The sequence below is a fragment of the Morone saxatilis genome, unplaced genomic scaffold (genome assembly GCF_004916995.1).
Source record: "Morone saxatilis isolate NCDOM2014 unplaced genomic scaffold, NCSU_SB_2.0 Contig22, whole genome shotgun sequence".
Classification (NCBI taxonomy): domain Eukaryota; kingdom Metazoa; phylum Chordata; class Actinopteri; family Moronidae; genus Morone; species Morone saxatilis.
Genome location: NW_023339785.1, coordinates 17,327,972 through 17,343,674, shown reverse-complemented (window position 1 = coordinate 17,343,674; position 15,703 = coordinate 17,327,972). Strand labels below are relative to the sequence as shown.

The window sequence follows — 15,703 nt, the reverse complement described above, 5'->3', positions numbered from 1 at the left end:
GCACGAACCGTGAAGTGTCTGAATCAGCTGAGCGAGGAGCGCTCTGTGATTGGTCGAGCCAACGCTCGGCACGAGTGTGACGTTCGAGTGTAGCCAATGGTGTCCAGAATACGTCAAAGAACGCCACAATTTTAACCAATCGGAGGCCACAATGTGATTCCATCCGCCTCCTCGCTCGAAGACCACGCCCCCTGACATGCCTCAGCCCAATGAGCCAGTGAGTTAATGTTTACCATCAATATTAATGTTTTTGGATGGATTTTGTTCCAGTATTTGTTGGTTGTGTCAGAAATATTATTAAGTTAAAAAAAGATAAATAAAGGAAAAAACACACAAACACCAGTTTATTTCTTACTAATACAACAAATACAACAAATGGATCTACTGCATGAGGGAGAAACGTGTAATAGAAGAAAACAGATATCATATATAATAGCAAAAGTAAAAGAAATGGTATCATTAAAACTGGTATAAAATAGTGTTCGAGCAGATATTTATATGTATGTCATTGCTGTACTGTGGACCTTTCCAGTAATAATCATATTATTAAATAATTTCTTCAGAGTGCCCTCTTGGTCACAGAGGCCGTGGATGATGGCTTATTCCATTTATAATATGATTATTAGTTTTTTTAAATTGTATTATTACTTGCTTTTCATCACTATTATTCTACTATCATTATCGTATTATTCTCTATATGGTAATCATCTTCTATTGTACTAGAAGAAGCTCTGATTTGAGGCCTGCCGACACCAGAGGGTGTATTGTACTGAGGTACAGAGTAGCACGATGCTGCATATAGATATTATATATGTAATATGATATATTTTGCATATAAATATGGCACAAAGACTTCCTCATCATTATCCTGTTTCCGTATTTTATATTCCCATGGAAATCAGATGAGGTTGCTCTGATCGTGTCTTGCGCCACGTGATCGTCAGCAACCAATCATATTTTTGCCCGACTGGTGCGTTTGATTTTTACTCCCATTTGTGCCTGCGTGACTTTATATTTAGCTCCTCAGTGGCCATGAAACAACTGGCTCCTCTGCTGGCGCTGAGGGTGAACAAATCAAACGCCAACAGCAGCAGCTGAGCAGCGAAAGCTGTGCATGCTCTTAGCTAGAAAACGTTCATTTTCTGCACATTTCAGCGGCTATTCCTGCCAAATAAATAGACTGTTTTGAGGCATACGAGACTATCTTTCATTCAGGGTGATTCAATGATTAATGCGAGGAACTGATGTAAAGTGTAAACCGTTGCACCGTCTCCTCCTCCTCCTCCCTAAATGATAGGGAGGCTTCATAGCAGAGGAAAACAGGGGAAAACATTGATTGCTTAACAGCTCTGCAGTTCCTTTTTATCAATCAAATATACAGCAACAGATGGTGAGTGAAAATGTTTCATAATAACCTAGTAATCCACGTTAGTGTGTTAGATTTTAGCCATATGTGATGGAGATTTACATTATTCCATATTCCATATGAACCATGTGGTTTTTATAGGTCTGGTGAAATTCTGATGTCATCATAGACGCAGTGGCTCTCATGTTTTTTACCATTTTTTCTCCTCTCTGCCTCCATTCCTGCTTCCCCACCAGGCGACCAGTGCCAAGAGACCATCCCTGCAGGGTCCTGTGCCACCTCCTCGCAAGAAGACAACCCCCAAACCAGAGCTGACCGAGGAGCAGAAGCAGGAGATCAGGGAGGCCTTTGAGCTGTTTGACACCGATGGATCCGGATTCATCGATGTCAAGGAGCTCAAGGTAAAAGTGCTCAAACACGGATCACAATCAACATGTGTCAGTGTGGGGGGTGCTTGTGCTTCACTCTCCTCCTTTCTCACACTGTGCCAGGTTGCGATGAGAGCTCTGGGCTTTGAACCGAAGAAGGAGGAGATCAAGAAGATGATTGGTGAGGTGGACAAGGACGGCATAGGAAAAATCTCCTTTGCTGACTTCCTCGCTGTCATGACACAGAAAATGGTAGTTATCTATGTCAAGAAATATACTACATGCATTCCTATCTCTTGCAACTTCAGCACTCTTTCATTTCTTTTTAGCTTTAAATTTGAGTTAATGGTCTTGTTCAGATTGCAAAAAGCAGGTTTTAATTCTGGACTTTCAGCCTATTCATTTCCCACTGACTCTCCTGCTTTCACACAAACTGGACACATTTCTTAGAGTTTATGATGTGGTTGTCCTATTGTCTGTCCTTCTGTCTGTCCTTCAACGACCACATATCTCCTAAAGAAAGGCAGTTTGTGGTAAAACTACTCTCCATCTTCTCTGATTTTAGGCTGAGAAGGACTCCAAAGAGGAGATCCTGAAAGCTTTCCGCCTCTTTGATGATGACGAGACAGGCAAGATCTCATTCAAGAATCTGAAGAGGGTAGCCAAAGAGCTGGGAGAGAACCTCACAGATGAAGAGCTGCAGGTAAAGCACTTAATTGTGTAATAAAACAATATTCAGATACCTGAATGCAGCCGAACGCCATGCCTTCAATTCTGAATAATGTCAAGACAACATTTGCTCATGAATGCTTTAAAACTCAGTGGATTTGCCTCTTTCATCCCTCCAATCATATTTTCATTTTCACTTATAATTGTGTGTTTGTGAAGGAGATGATAGATGAAGCAGACAGGGATGGAGATGGAGAAGTGAACCAGCAGGAGTTCCTGCGTATTATGAAGAAAACCTGCTTGTACTGAAGGAAGTGCATGACATAATGGTTGGTGACGTGGAGGGGACCAGTGGTGGTTTTACATGTAATGCCGCTCATATATCTACTTGTATCTCAAAATGTCCCTTAATAATGTGTTGTGCCATACATTTTCACTTACAATGAGGTTTAACTGTCACATACTACACTGAGAGGACACCGTTTAAGACTTGAGCACAAAGTCTGGTCAAATGCCAAATTATCCTCCTTTTTATTTACTTGATAATCTTCATCACATTTGCCAAAAACAGAAGAGAAAACTCTCCTTGTTGTTTGGAATGCTGCATACTTTTATGAAGAATACACTCATGATATTAATGATAATATATAGGTTATTTGTTTCCAAGAAAATTCTCAGTGCCTAAGTCAATATGGTGACAAGTACATTCCAATGCTTTGATTAATAATACAGTTTGCGCGTCATTCACCTTGTAGATTGTTTGGTTTATACTGGTAACTCCAGTGTTTCATGTTTTTGGCTTTTGTATGCTGGTTTTCCAGAGAAATACAATGTGAGCAGTTGGTTAACCGCTGATGATTGGGGAGCGCTGTCTCATCTCAGTGCTACCTGTGGATTTGTGCCTGTGCCTCTTTAAAGGGGGTGATCAACACAATCAGGGAAGCTGCCCGACCTCTCTCACCTGCACACCTTCCCGCTATCTTTAAAATCTGATTGATTGTGTATGTATTTTTCTCGTAGCATTGAGTATTTATCCCTCTGTATTCTTGAATGTTTTGTATAATACATAGTGACTTTAATGAGTAGACATACAGCATATAAGTGTTTAAGGTACAGATTAAATATATTGAAGCAGCAGCATATTGTTTTGTCTTCTATTTGTCATTATTGTCCTCATATACCTGGAGTAGTTATCAGTGTTTGAACAGCTTGACTCTTTTCCTTCTATTTGATTTTTTACTCACATCATAAACGCTTGAATTCTACTGCTGCTAATAAAACACACATCGTTTGCCTTTGAAATGCAAATGGATTACATGAAGATGCTGCTGCCTTACCACAGCATATTGACTCATCTATTCAACCTCACTATTTCAAACAAGTAAATTCAAAATTGGATGCAATAAATGCGGAAAGCCTGCTGTGCCATACAGGAAAACACTGCTCTTCGTATTCGGGCATAGATTTTTTTTTATTAATAGCAGCTCCACAAAAAAATGTTTATCAGGCTTGATGACAAACTGCAGCCTGCCGTATCCTTTGCTGGAGCTCCCTTGAGCGGTAGCCATAGACCAGAGGGATGAGTGACACCCCCAGGTTATAGGTGATGGTGGTTGCTATATCAAGAGCATCACTGTGCAGGTAACCAGGGATCAGGTAGCTGTCCATGACCATAGGAACAGAAAAGAGAACGGTCTGAGCTACCTGGAGGGTCAGGGTCACACATGCTCTCTTGGTGCACAGCAGTCCTGCACTCATGTCCCAGCAGAGCACGCAGAAGCATCCCAGGATGGTCAGAAAACACAGAGGCACCACGACAGCACTTCCCACGGTGCAATAAATTACCAGAGCCGATGTCCCAGACAGGCAGGGTGTGAGAATGAGAGGTCGACAGCGGGGAAGGGGAAAATTGACCTGGATGGTGTTGAGGCTGATACACAAAGACCCACTGGAGAGCACAGCTGATAAAGTCCATATGGCTGCAACAGTTGCTCTCTTCCTTTGAGGACACATCAAAAATTCATAGCGCAGGGGCCACTTTACAGCTACATAGCGGTCCACGGCCAGAGCAGTGCTCAGGAAGAGCGCCACCTGCGCAAAAAAAGTGAAGATGCAACCCTCAGTTTTGGCTGTTACCTACTATGTCAAAGTTTTAGAAGTGCAGTGTTCATAGTAAGTGAGTCAGAGCAGGCAGACCATCAGAAAAGAGTAGATCACAGCACTTTTAAACAGGCTTAAGGGGAAATGATTCATTATTATTATTATTCATTGAACTGTTGAACTTACTGTGCTGCCCTTAGGTCGTAACCTGTCTCTCTAATGAATTCACACGTATCATCCAGCACAAAGATTATGTTACTCCACATTGGAGATTTGATCCATTCATAATATAGAGTAAACATGAAAAACTCAAACAAAAATAAAGTGCCAGATTATTGGTGGAAACTGCAAATGTTGTTCCTGTCCATACTTGGTTTAACTAGAGAAGTTAATTTTATATGAGTTGTTCAGTGGATTTCGACCTATCACTTAAAGTATATTGGAATCCCATTAGGAAGGGATCCCCTCTTGGCCAATACAGGAGGAAGTTGCCCTTTTCAAGTGGTCTACAAGTATAATTAGATTCATCCTTTACTGTAGCTGTAAATCAATTTGACCCCAAAAAATTGCATAAATGTAATCAATATTTTACAAACCAATGAGCAGGCCTGGGTAGCAGCACAGAAGATCAGACACTGGGTCAAAGGTATACCTTCTCTGGATCTTAAGATAACTGCTTTGACTGTCCAGAGGAGCTGCTGAAATGGTAATGACAATAATCATTTAGCTCAAAAGTCAAAAGGCATATTATCATCTCAGTTATTATGAAAAGATACAGTGGTATGGTCTAGTAAAAATCTGTCCAAAGTCAAAAAGTGTGGACCTACCTGGAGGTTGTCACACAAGAGGAGGTGTGTGAGGAGCAGGAAGCGAGTGTGTCTGAGCAGGGATGGGGAGCGTGTGATGACCAGGAGTAAAGGAACACTGAGTAAAGTGTTGAAGGTGTAGCTCACACACATGCTGGCCATCTTAACCAGGTGAAAGATGGTGGAGTTGATCTGTGTCTGGGCCTCTAGTGTTGTCACATTGCAGTGGATCTCCATGACATAAAGCTCCCTCTGATCTGTCAGACAGATAATTACAAGCCATTAGCACCTGGCAACCACTAAAAATCTCTTTGACCTCTTCTCAAATGGGGGGGGAAAAAAATGGGAAAACACTCACCCTCACATCCGTTTTAAAGTTGTTCTTCCTTCTTGAGCATTTCCAGTGTGACATAGTACAGCAGACACATCAGAAGTCAGTTTTATTCTGAGGGCTGGTTGCGACTGAATCATCCCGTTGTGCCAGCATTAAAGGCTGTGCATTTACTCAGCTTCAGCGTGTCAACGTGTCAGACCTCATCCCCGTGGACAGTGATGTGTCAACAGCTAGCATTTGTTATCAGGATTACATTTGCTTATTTATACAAAAGTCAGGGACAATGTTAATACATTTGCACAGAACTGTATTCTACCTGTCAATATTTGCCTGATAGCAGAGGCACAGTCATGGAAAACATAATGCCACCCACTCTCAAACACATTACCATGTTTTTGTAAAATATTTAGAAAGCTGCCTCCGACCTGGAAGCAGCCAATTAATTTAAAAGTAATTTACATTAAGTAACCCAAGGGATTGAAATTGGATAAATATATCTACAGTTCTACAGTATGCAATTCATGGTTAAAACTAAACTAACCCCTAACCCAAAACCAAAAACTGAGAAATACATAAAAGTCAAATATCCCTTTAAAGCACAGTCACAAATTAAAAACTTTATTTAGAGTTCATAACAGGAAAATCAAACTAGTCAAATATAAAAAATATATGGATCTAATCGTACCTTTAACTCAGTACTGTACAATGCCAATTCCTGAAACTGATCTCCAATATGTATTAAATACCGGGGATAACAGATAACAAATACACCAAAAAGTGCACACAGACACACTCGGGAATGCTGGCTCAGATTTTCCAGTTACAGCAGATTGAGTCCATATTCACATACTGACAAATACAGAAATGACATTAAAAACACACAAAAAAATAGATTCAATATTAATCATCATAGCTGCTCACTAATGTAAGACGAGTTGACTGAGGTATTTCAGAATTTGAATAAGTCTCCTGTGGTTGTATAGCTCAGTCCAGTGAGCATTAAGATCTCAGCTTTCACTCAGTTTAGTCTTGGAGGCAAAGTCGGCACTAAGTTTACGCATCACTTCCGCGTGGCCTTGTCCTGCTAGCTCCTGTCGCGCAGTCTTATAATTCTCTTTGACAAAGTTGGCAAAAGGTGTGGGGGCGCGCTGCTTGGCAGGCGTCAGTAAGATCAGCTGTCCTGTGCAGAGCGCGCACACGAACCTCTGCGTGTCCAGTGACTTGGAATGACGCCCAATCCTGTGAGGAAGCGCGGTAAAGTGTTAGGAAGATGAACACACAAGTCTGTGAATGAAAGGTGAATAATGAAAGATGCGACGGTAATGGTTTTAATTCATCTGAAATCAGTCGGACGTACGTGTTCTGGCAGCGGGTGCACTGGTACTGGAACTTGTACTTGATGTCGTAACTGTGGCAGCGAGTGACCATGGGCAATTCAGGGTGCGCCACTGTGGCCTTGCGAGCGTACAGCTTCCAGAAGGGCCCGTGCCCATCCCTTACACTATTAATCAGCCAGGTTGCAGCGTGACACATCTCATGAATCAGTGTGTCCCTGAGACGATCTAGGAGGATGGAGCGATGAGAATGCGATGAAGAGATTCAATCAAATGTAAACGGACATTAAATGTTTTACTATGCATGAAATATTTACACTCAGGGACTTTTGAGCAGACACACTGCATTACTTTATCTGGCCCACTAAAGCATTACCTGCAGAATCACAGACTTTCTCTGACAGTTCAATGCGGGCATAGCGGCTCCCTCCACCTCGTTCCTGCCCGGTGATACAGTAACCAGCCGTTTTCCGCATCTTCTTATTCCAAGTCACTGACATATTGGTGGGGAGCTAGAAGTCATGCCAGACAAGAAAAAACAAAGAATGCTATATGTTAAAGAAATTAAAAACAAGGTAAGATACATTCATAATTCAAGACATTTCTAAAAGGTTTAAATGGAACAAGGGGGGAAAAAAAAAAACCTGTTCATTACCTTACTGTCAAACACACTGTTATTGTACAGCAGGTAGAGTTTACTAGTGAGTTCTTCCTTGTTCTGCTTAAAATTGCGGCCATAGCTGGTGCCAGGGTTTGATAGGGACTGCAAGAAGCACCCTGGGGTCTTACACAATGTTACCCTAGGAAGGAAAGAACGAGTTGAATTAAAGTGTAAGAAAGACAAACTGAGTGGGCGATAGGCACAATATACAATAAGACATTAAAACTTTGGAAAAGTCTGTCCAACATTCATGTCTGGTCAACAGATGTACCTGCTGATGGGGCCGTGTCTGGGCTCTGTCTGACTGACTGTGGGATTGGAGACGGCGGATTTTCCTGGTGTCTTCACATGTAGAGGTGTTTCCCTTAAGGATTTAGTGGCTGGTCCCTTTGCACGAGGAACAGACACAGGAGGCTCCTTATTGCATTCTAAATTTAGGAGCAAAAACAGCAGATATCAGCCTCACAACGAGAATGAAAACAAACGCTAGACTGTTGGAAAGCGACAATCCAAATAAAACCGTTACCATGGCGGTTCTTAGGCGAGAATGAAGTGGCAGTAAGGTTGTTTTTCTTCTTCAGTCTCTCCAGCAAGGATGTGAACTCCTCCTCAGAACTGGCCGACTCATCCAGTTTAGAAGGTGCTGAAAGAGTGCGTTTGGGAGAGGCCAGTGATGTTGGAGTTTTGTGGGGAAGGAGAGAAAAGGGAGAAGGGAAGGGACTGTCCTCTTTATCACACTGCAGAGCATTATTCTTGGTAGCCTTTGGCGGGGGCTTAGGTTTTGAGCGACGAGTCCTCCAAGTGCTCTTGACCACAATATTATCCTCATCATCACTGTCACTAACAAAGACTGGGGAGTCCCACTGAGAAAGTGGTCTCCTGGGAGGACGCTGGGCCGCTGGAGTGGTACTCTTTGTAGGGACTGCAAAACATTGGATGCAAAATCACCATTATACATTTACAATTCAGCGTTACTTTCCTGAAATATAATTACAGAACTGATTCAACGTTACCTTTAAAGGATGATTTTGTCTCAATAAAGTCATTATCTGATGAGTAGTCATCCACTATGAAGTTTTTGAGGCTTTAGAGTAAACAAAAAGGTAAAACAGATTGTCTTTTAAACAAACTTTTCCAGACAGTGAGAATGCATATGGAGGACAAATTACATCATAAACTCACCTATCTTCACTCCCACTCCCTGATATTTGCTTAGGCTTGGCACTGGGGGTTTTCACTCGTTGTAGAACTTCAATGTGCAAAAAGAAGATATGCGAGAGAAAAATATTACAAACATATACATTTTCTTATCTAACTGATGTTAGAATTTTATTTATTGTGAATGGTTCGAGGTAAAGACAACTGTAAGATGCAGAAAAAGGCCACTTACATGTCTCAAAACCGTCGTCATCCGAGCTCAACACAAGAACATCTGAACTAAATAGGACAAAAAAATGGTTTAGTATTAGTAGTAAATTATGAATAAAACTTAAAATTGAGCTTAAAATTGACATTTTCAGGGAGCTCCATTTTCATACCTGCCTTTCTTTGCAGCACTACATGGTTTCTGTGAGGTAGGTTTAGCTTTCGGTGTAGCCCTTTCCTTTAGAACTGAGGAAGAAAAAAGAAAAAAGAAAAGAATTATTAATTATATATTTGTGAGCTGAGTCAAGTCAATTTAACAATAAAAATAGGGCTGTACCCGACTCAATACTAAGATTCAACTATTTGCTCCTTTTTTTCAGTTCAGTGTCACACTAAACTCCTATATCAGCTTCCATGAGTCTCATCTTATGCCTTTCTTCATCATCTGTGATGTGAAACTATCAGATTTCCACAAAGTTAAAGAAAGTTAAAAAGGTGTGCATCCTGCTCATACAGCAGTTGGGTAAAATCCCTGGGCACCCAGAGCGTCCCTGCCAGGCTGCTGACAATGCTGTCAGTCAGAGAGTCAACCACAGTGGACGCCTGTACAGGAGGTTGTACCACTGTCTACTTTAGCCGACTTCACTGACAGTCATCAGCAGAGCAGAGAGCGTTGGAGTAGCCAAAAGACTGAGTCACGCTGCCCTCTTCTCACTCTTCTCTGCTTCCATCACAGTTGGTTTTGTAGTTATTTTGAGACTCGGATGGTAAAGGTTACAGCCTGCCATGTTGTTGCTCCTGCATTGTGTACAATGACTCAGCCAGAAAACAAAAGTGATAAGATTCGACTGACAAAAATGCGAGTCGACTCTGGGATGACTGAAATCATCAAGTGTTCAGACAGGCCAATATAAAATACAATATTCATACAATTTAACTCACATTGGTCAAAGTCATCATCACTAGACTCGATCAACGACTTGTTTCTGTAATCGTTGCCCTTGGAGTATTGGTTCTCCTTGTCTGGATCATCCTCATCGTCAGAAAAGGTAAACTGGTCCGGTGAGGTCGATCGATGAACACTCGTGGCAGCGTGACGAGTCTTTCCAATTGTTTTTAACAGCTGGAAACAATGAAAACAGATTTCCATCATAACTTATGTAAACATCCAAAACATTTAAATAGACTACCTGTTATTGACTTAAATACTTATTTAAATTCAGTTACTTTGACCAAAATGATTAACCCATTCTCAAAATAGAAAAAGACCAACCAGCTGTCAAATTGACTAATTGATTAATGATCTAATTGTTGCACTTAAATATATGGCTATGAGCTGGTCCTTCTCCCAGTAAACCATACCCATCTTTAGTGTTACTATTAGTTTACACATTATATTATATTATATATATATATGAATCGTCTATGGTGGTAAGCAGGGTGGGAAATATTCGTTTTTTAAATGTGAACTGCTACCAACCACTGACAGAAAAATGTTCAACACCCCAGCCACTCATTAGTAAATCATTGTTTTATGAATGAAGTCACATTCATATTGTCCCAGCATGTGTCTGGTGGATGGAGCCAACCTCCACTCTGCCTGTAACCTGGTTCTTGTGTGCAGGTTAATAATGTGTGCACAAACCTTTTGTTCTGCAGCGTCCAGTCCTTCCTCATCCGCGGTCCAGCCCATCTTTTGAGCAAGTCTTTGGAATAATTTGCAGGTATTTTCATTCATAGTTCCCTCTGCTCTGTGAAAAGGGTACACAAACAAACACGACAGTCATTTAAGATTTAAAGTCCAGCGCACAACAAGCTGTCACAAAACCATAAAGTAAGGCTAGCTGATGGTTAAAATAAATGGTTTTCAATTAACCAGTTTATTTGACTCTATTAAGAGTTTCTGCAGCCACACAAACAACATAAACATAAACAACATAAACATAGTTAAGTAAACTCACTGGAGCTGGAAACCTTACCGTTAGCGTTAACAGCTATCTTGCAAGCTGACTTTGTTTGGGCTCTAGCTAACTTTCTGAAAGTGATTCAGGTTTTTTTCCGTTAGTAAGTATGGCACGAACCTCTATAGAGTATATACTACAACATATTTCACTTGAGATATGATTACCAAACCCGCTTCTGTTGTTGTAAGTTACAGAAGAGGCACCGCGGTAGCACACGGAGCTAAGAGAAATTCAAACCTCGTTCTATTCCGTTACACCGGAAGTTATCACGAAAGATTCGACCAATCGGAGCGGGCGGCTGACGTTCTGTCCACGCCCACCAGCAAACACCTTATGGAAGGATTTAAAAGGTGCAGAGGTGATATTGTTTTCATTCAATGTTATACTTTACTTTGGTATAGAAAACATACAAACAACTTACATTTAAACAAAATAATGTATTATTGTTTATTGAATCAGTATATGATCAAAATGTTTATACCATAGACGGTGTAACACACAACAATCCAACAAGTGACAACACTGAGGGACTTTTCCAATGATCAGCATTTGAACTTTTTAAATTGAGTACATTATGCTGACTTCATTATAATTTTGGTGCTGTGGTACACTACATTTACTGATAAGATATAAATGAATACATGCTCATACATACATACTAGTGAATTTATACTGTACTGTTTTAACTAACATTTATACTATTCTTGCATTTTAACATTTAGATCCCATTTCCCTGCATTTATATTTAGTTAAAAAGTGTAGTATGATGCACATATTTTTCTGTATAGATATCTATATCTATATATCTCTCTATCTCTCTAGCTAGCTAGCTAGCTAGCTATCTGCACATATTTTTCTGTCTATATATATATATATATATATATATATAGTTTTGTAGTGTAATGCACACCAACTTTCCTATAATTGCCCTATGGTTATATAAATCCCAAAAACAGAAAGAACACAAAGAATTTCCAACTGGGGATCAATTAAGTATTTCTGATTCTGATATGGTGACTGACAGCAGATTGAACATTTTTATATCATTGCTCCATTGATCTCAAGCACCAATAGAGGCAAAATCTAATAACTACCAATTTGTCATTTATTATAGTTTGCTACTGCACATGAATACTGATGCTATAACAGCTTTCAAAACAAGGAAACGGAGGCTGATGTTTTTAACTTTTTATTGTTTTCAACAACAACAACTAAATCAAGTGAGCCGGAAAAGACAGCAGAGTTTTGCCATCTCTTTATTTTTTATTATATTTAGAGCCTCGTGGCATCATTGACAGCATACAGTTAACAGACAATACAAAAAGAAAAACTGCTTAGAAAATACTTACCTAGGCCGTTCCTGGTTTGAGTGATTAAAAAACAAGATCAATTTGTGAACAGCTCTGACATCTAAACTTAAATTTAGGCCCTTTCCAATGAATTGAAGCTCCCTTGTCCAGCTTTGTCCAATCATTTTTACAAGCATAGTGCGACATCAAACAGCTACTGAACATATTTCCTTGATTGACAACAAAATTAATAAAAGTTGGCATTTGGTGAGGGGACGAAATCTTCATTCTAGACCATATTCCTCAAGACTTTCACATCTACTCATTGTAGTAATTTAATAACAGCTTAAGACAAACTAAAGAGCAGTTGCAACCTATGTTTTACACTTGTATGTTGAAGCTGATGAAACTGAAGTCAGAGTTACAATTTTCATGGTGCAACATTGTCCTTTTAAAACACACAACACTCTCAATCCATTTATAAATAGATCAACAAGTAATGACGGCTGGGCATTCCCTTCACAAGCTGCAATTAGTCCTGTATGCACACCGACAGGAGAGAAAAAAATAAAAATCCACTGATCCAAGTACTGAAGGGGTAAGCAGGGCATTCACAATCTTCTCATGCTCACCAATATACTGTGTTTTAGGACAAGAGTCTCAGATGAGGTGCCTGAAAGTCTCAGGCTCGATCTGGCTCAGGAAATGCAGATGTGTGATGCAACAACGAATGTGATGGGGGATGAATGTGTACATCTGTAGGCTCCTTCACAAATAAAGAGTCCCATTAATAGTAAATGAGAGAGATGGAGACAGTCACTCAGGGAGAAGGCTGGAGTTGAAATGGCCTATTCCAAGCTACGGTGCTGATAATGGTATAAAAAAAACAAAACAAACAAAAGATGGTGGGGAGGGCTGAACATGGTTGGGGTTATAAGGGAAAAGAAATCAGCGTGCTTCCAGTTCAGGCATTCTCACTGGTCTCTACTGTCTGGACCAGGTGTTCTGGCTTGTTGCCATTGCTATAGTGCTCCCACATCTGCAGATAGAGCCTCTCCAGGTCCATTGTGTACAGCTTGGTGTTGAAAAGAGGGCTGCAGATTCGCTGCTTCCAAACACGTGCTCTGACCATCTTCAGGCTGAAGGAGACAAAGAAAACGGTCAGACTACGCAGTTCAACTACTATGTTTTTCAATAGTCAAGTCAAATTTTTACTTACTATTCCATGTCAGATCCCAGTTTGACTGCTATGTCCTCATAGTCCTGGCGACTCTGGGCTATTAGCTCAGGGCAGCCAAGACAGTTGAGTTGTGAGGCGGCAACACGGGAGGCAAGGGTCTCACCTTTAAAAAGAGGTTTAACAATTAAAAAACAGCCTTCACTTGAATTCTTTTCTACTCTACTTCTACTTTTCTTCTTCACTAGAATGACTAAAATAGTTTTATTGTATCAGTAATAAACAAGGGTTTTAAGTCAGTCCCTAGTGTCCTAACCTGGCATGGTGACCATGGGTGTTCCAGCCCAGAGAACATCCATGCCTGTGGTGTGACCATTGCATAGTGGAGTGTCTAGGCACACATCAGCCAGCTGGCCCCTCCTCACGTGCTCCTCCTTGGGGGCCACAGGAGAAAAGATGATGCGAGAGCCAGGCAGACCCATGTTCTGAGCGTACTGCTGGATGTTGGGCTCGCCGACGGCGGGGAAACGAAGAAGCCACAGCACACTGTTGGGAACACGCTTCAGGATCTGCAGGGAGAGGTGAGTTTTAAACCAGATGAGCATATTTTTAAGTGCAGACAGTCAAAGCAGTTGTTATAATAAAGCCCGTCTAACTTACATTGGCCCACATCTGAAGAGTAGGGGGGTCGATTTTGTAGAGCTGGTTGAAGTTGCAGTAGACAATGGAGTCCTCTGGCAGACCATACTGGGAGCGGGTTGTCACGACGATTGTGCGTGGAACCTCCTCCCCAGTGGCAGCTTTGTTGTTGATCTAAAATGGGGCATAATGCAGGGTTGCTTAGAGGTGGAGTCCTGAAGAGTTAAGTGTGATTCTTTGACTGTTCGAGCCTCTTGATGGTACTGAGCCTACTAGTGAGTATATGCTTTTTGGAAAGCCAAGGCCGTAATATTTATTTTACAGCTAATCCAGTGTCACCATTGCCCTCACCAACAGTTCTGTGCTTCAACCTTATGTTCATGTAGACGCCATACCTGCAAGGAGGTTTCAGAGACTACAATCTGCTGAAAAGATCTGGAAAAGCAGCAAGCTAAATTAAATTGCTGCTCCTGGCTTGTTTCTGAATTTATAGAGGTTTTGTACCCATAACAAATCCCTTAAGTTTTACATTTAGTTTCAAGTGTGTCCAACTCAGACATACCTGTGTGGTGGCCAGGCCATTGCTGACAGTGAAGCCATTGATCGTGACTTGGATTTGGCCTTGGTTGATCATGTTGATGATTGCTTCAGCTGCTGTGTTCATGGGGATTACGGGCATGGACAGAGCTCCATTTGTGTCCCCGGCAGCATCCTGGTTGTTGTCACACTTCATCTAGTCACAGAGAACAGTTTCAACTTATCATTAGAAGATATCTTTTTGACTGCATGATCCATATTAACATATTTTAATGATTTTAAATGTTATCTGGATAAGCAGATATTGATAATATTGTCTAATTAACATAACCCAAAGACAGAAATGACAAAGTGATTCATTGTTTTGTTCAAATAGTCAAAACACTCCCATCCAGGAGGTCCAACACTTAACTATAATGCCTTACTCACTGGTCTGGAAATTCTCTTAACTCACCTTTATAACTTTCACATCAGGCAGACTGTCCAAGAAGGCCTTCAGATCAATACCATTAAGAACAATGCGGTTGTCAAAGATGTGTCCATTAGACTTGAAGTCAATCACCGCCTTTTTCTGTGGGTCAATAAAAGAAAACGAACATTACAAACACTGATTTGATTTTATTAAACAAGACAAACAAGTTCAAAGAAACTGCAGCGATGTAAAGATTGACAAACCTTGAGGTGAGGGAACATGTTGGCGTGGTCTCCAATGAAGAAAGTATTGGGCATGTAGGCCAGTTTCTCAGAATACTGCTCAGCTACTTCAACAGGTGACGTCTCCTTGTCAGAGATGATGTAGTCCATGAAGGGCGCCCCGCTAGTTCCAGGGTAACCCAGCCACATAGACTGTCGAAGGCACAGAAAACAATTATTTGTGCATTCTTCGATGCCAACCATATTTTGTATACACCCATGAGAGATCAGATTAATGTTTGTTACGGTGCAGTTATTTATTTGCACAGGCGACATTTATAAGGAAATAACTCTGTGAATCAGAAATCATTAGGACTTAAATGATTCCTTCAGTAATTATTTGCATCAAGGTTTTGTTTAATACATATAACTACATACAGCCAAATAGTGCACTGTGTTTT

General features: G+C 40.8%; 4 protein-coding genes across 10 annotated transcripts in view; 1 reads left to right on the top strand and 3 right to left on the bottom strand.

Moving 5' to 3' along the window:
* The first annotated feature begins 1,088 nt into the window (after nt 1-1,088).
* On the top strand, nt 1,089-3,513 carry cetn2 (centrin, EF-hand protein, 2). The gene is made up of 5 exons (XM_035669305.1): nt 1,089-1,390; nt 1,603-1,767; nt 1,858-1,986; nt 2,300-2,437; nt 2,623-3,513. The coding sequence occupies exons 1-5, from the start codon at nt 1,388-1,390 to the stop codon at nt 2,710-2,712; spliced, it is 525 nt and encodes a 174-aa protein (XP_035525198.1). The 5' UTR covers nt 1,089-1,387; the 3' UTR covers nt 2,713-3,513.
* A 393-nt stretch (nt 3,514-3,906) lies between these two features.
* On the bottom strand, nt 3,907-5,546 carry LOC118334025 (olfactory receptor 10G4-like). Its single transcript, XM_035669839.1, has 3 exons — nt 5,331-5,546; nt 5,100-5,201; nt 3,907-4,494 (listed from the first exon to the last, which is right to left on the bottom strand). Exons 1-3 carry the CDS (start codon nt 5,544-5,546, stop codon nt 3,907-3,909), a joined length of 906 nt encoding a protein of 301 aa, XP_035525732.1.
* A 694-nt stretch (nt 5,547-6,240) lies between these two features.
* gcna (germ cell nuclear acidic peptidase) lies at nt 6,241-10,759 on the bottom strand. The gene is made up of 12 exons (XM_035669443.1): nt 10,649-10,759; nt 9,946-10,126; nt 9,177-9,249; nt 9,029-9,075; nt 8,821-8,887; nt 8,652-8,722; nt 8,165-8,560; nt 7,910-8,066; nt 7,633-7,777; nt 7,354-7,489; nt 7,001-7,205; nt 6,241-6,882 (listed from the first exon to the last, which is right to left on the bottom strand). The coding sequence occupies exons 1-12, from the start codon at nt 10,739-10,741 to the stop codon at nt 6,651-6,653; spliced, it is 1,803 nt and encodes a 600-aa protein (XP_035525336.1). The 5' UTR covers nt 10,742-10,759; the 3' UTR covers nt 6,241-6,650.
* Nucleotides 10,760-12,143: 1,384 nt separating this feature from the next.
* Nucleotides 12,144-15,703, bottom strand: part of ogt.1 (O-linked N-acetylglucosamine (GlcNAc) transferase, tandem duplicate 1) — a 15,009-nt gene continuing 11,449 nt past the window's right edge. For 4 of the 7 annotated variants that reach the window (XM_035669617.1, XM_035669618.1, XM_035669621.1 and 1 more), the window contains 7 exons: nt 15,285-15,455; nt 15,064-15,180; nt 14,635-14,805; nt 14,094-14,246; nt 13,750-14,002; nt 13,476-13,599; nt 12,208-13,395 (listed from right to left, as the gene is read on the bottom strand). In XM_035669617.1, the coding sequence (XP_035525510.1) occupies nt 13,221-13,395; nt 13,476-13,599; nt 13,750-14,002; nt 14,094-14,246; nt 14,635-14,805; nt 15,064-15,180; nt 15,285-15,455 (1,164 nt within the window). In that variant the 3' untranslated portion in view covers nt 12,208-13,220. Of the gene's footprint in view, nt 13,396-13,475; nt 13,600-13,749; nt 14,003-14,093; nt 14,247-14,634; nt 14,806-15,063; nt 15,181-15,284; nt 15,456-15,703 lie in introns of all 7 variants that reach the window. The other 3 variants (XM_035669615.1, XM_035669616.1, XM_035669620.1) reach the window with 1 other exon arrangement.

Coding starts and splice junctions, on each gene's coding strand:
- cetn2 (XM_035669305.1), top strand. Junction 1,768..1,857: donor TCGATGTCAAGGAGCTCAAG/GTAAAAGTGCTC, acceptor ACACTGTGCCAG/GTTGCGATGAGAGCTCTGGG. Junction 2,438..2,622: donor TCACAGATGAAGAGCTGCAG/GTAAAGCACTTA, acceptor GTGTTTGTGAAG/GAGATGATAGATGAAGCAGA.
- LOC118334025 (XM_035669839.1), bottom strand. CDS start 5,546: ATGGAGATCCACTGCAATGTGACAACACTAGAGGCCCAGACACAGATC. Junction 5,202..5,330: donor TCTTGTGTGACAACCTCCAG/GTAGGTCCACAC, acceptor TTACCATTTCAG/CAGCTCCTCTGGACAGTCAA. Junction 4,495..5,099: donor CTACCCAGGCCTGCTCATTG/GTTTGTAAAATA, acceptor TTTTTTGCGCAG/GTGGCGCTCTTCCTGAGCAC.
- gcna (XM_035669443.1), bottom strand. CDS start 10,741: ATGAATGAAAATACCTGCAAATTATTCCAAAGACTTGCTCAAAAGATG. Junction 8,888..9,028: donor TGACGACGGTTTTGAGACAT/GTAAGTGGCCTT, acceptor TGCACATTGAAG/TTCTACAACGAGTGAAAACC. Junction 8,561..8,651: donor GACAAAATCATCCTTTAAAG/GTAACGTTGAAT, acceptor AATGTTTTGCAG/TCCCTACAAAGAGTACCACT.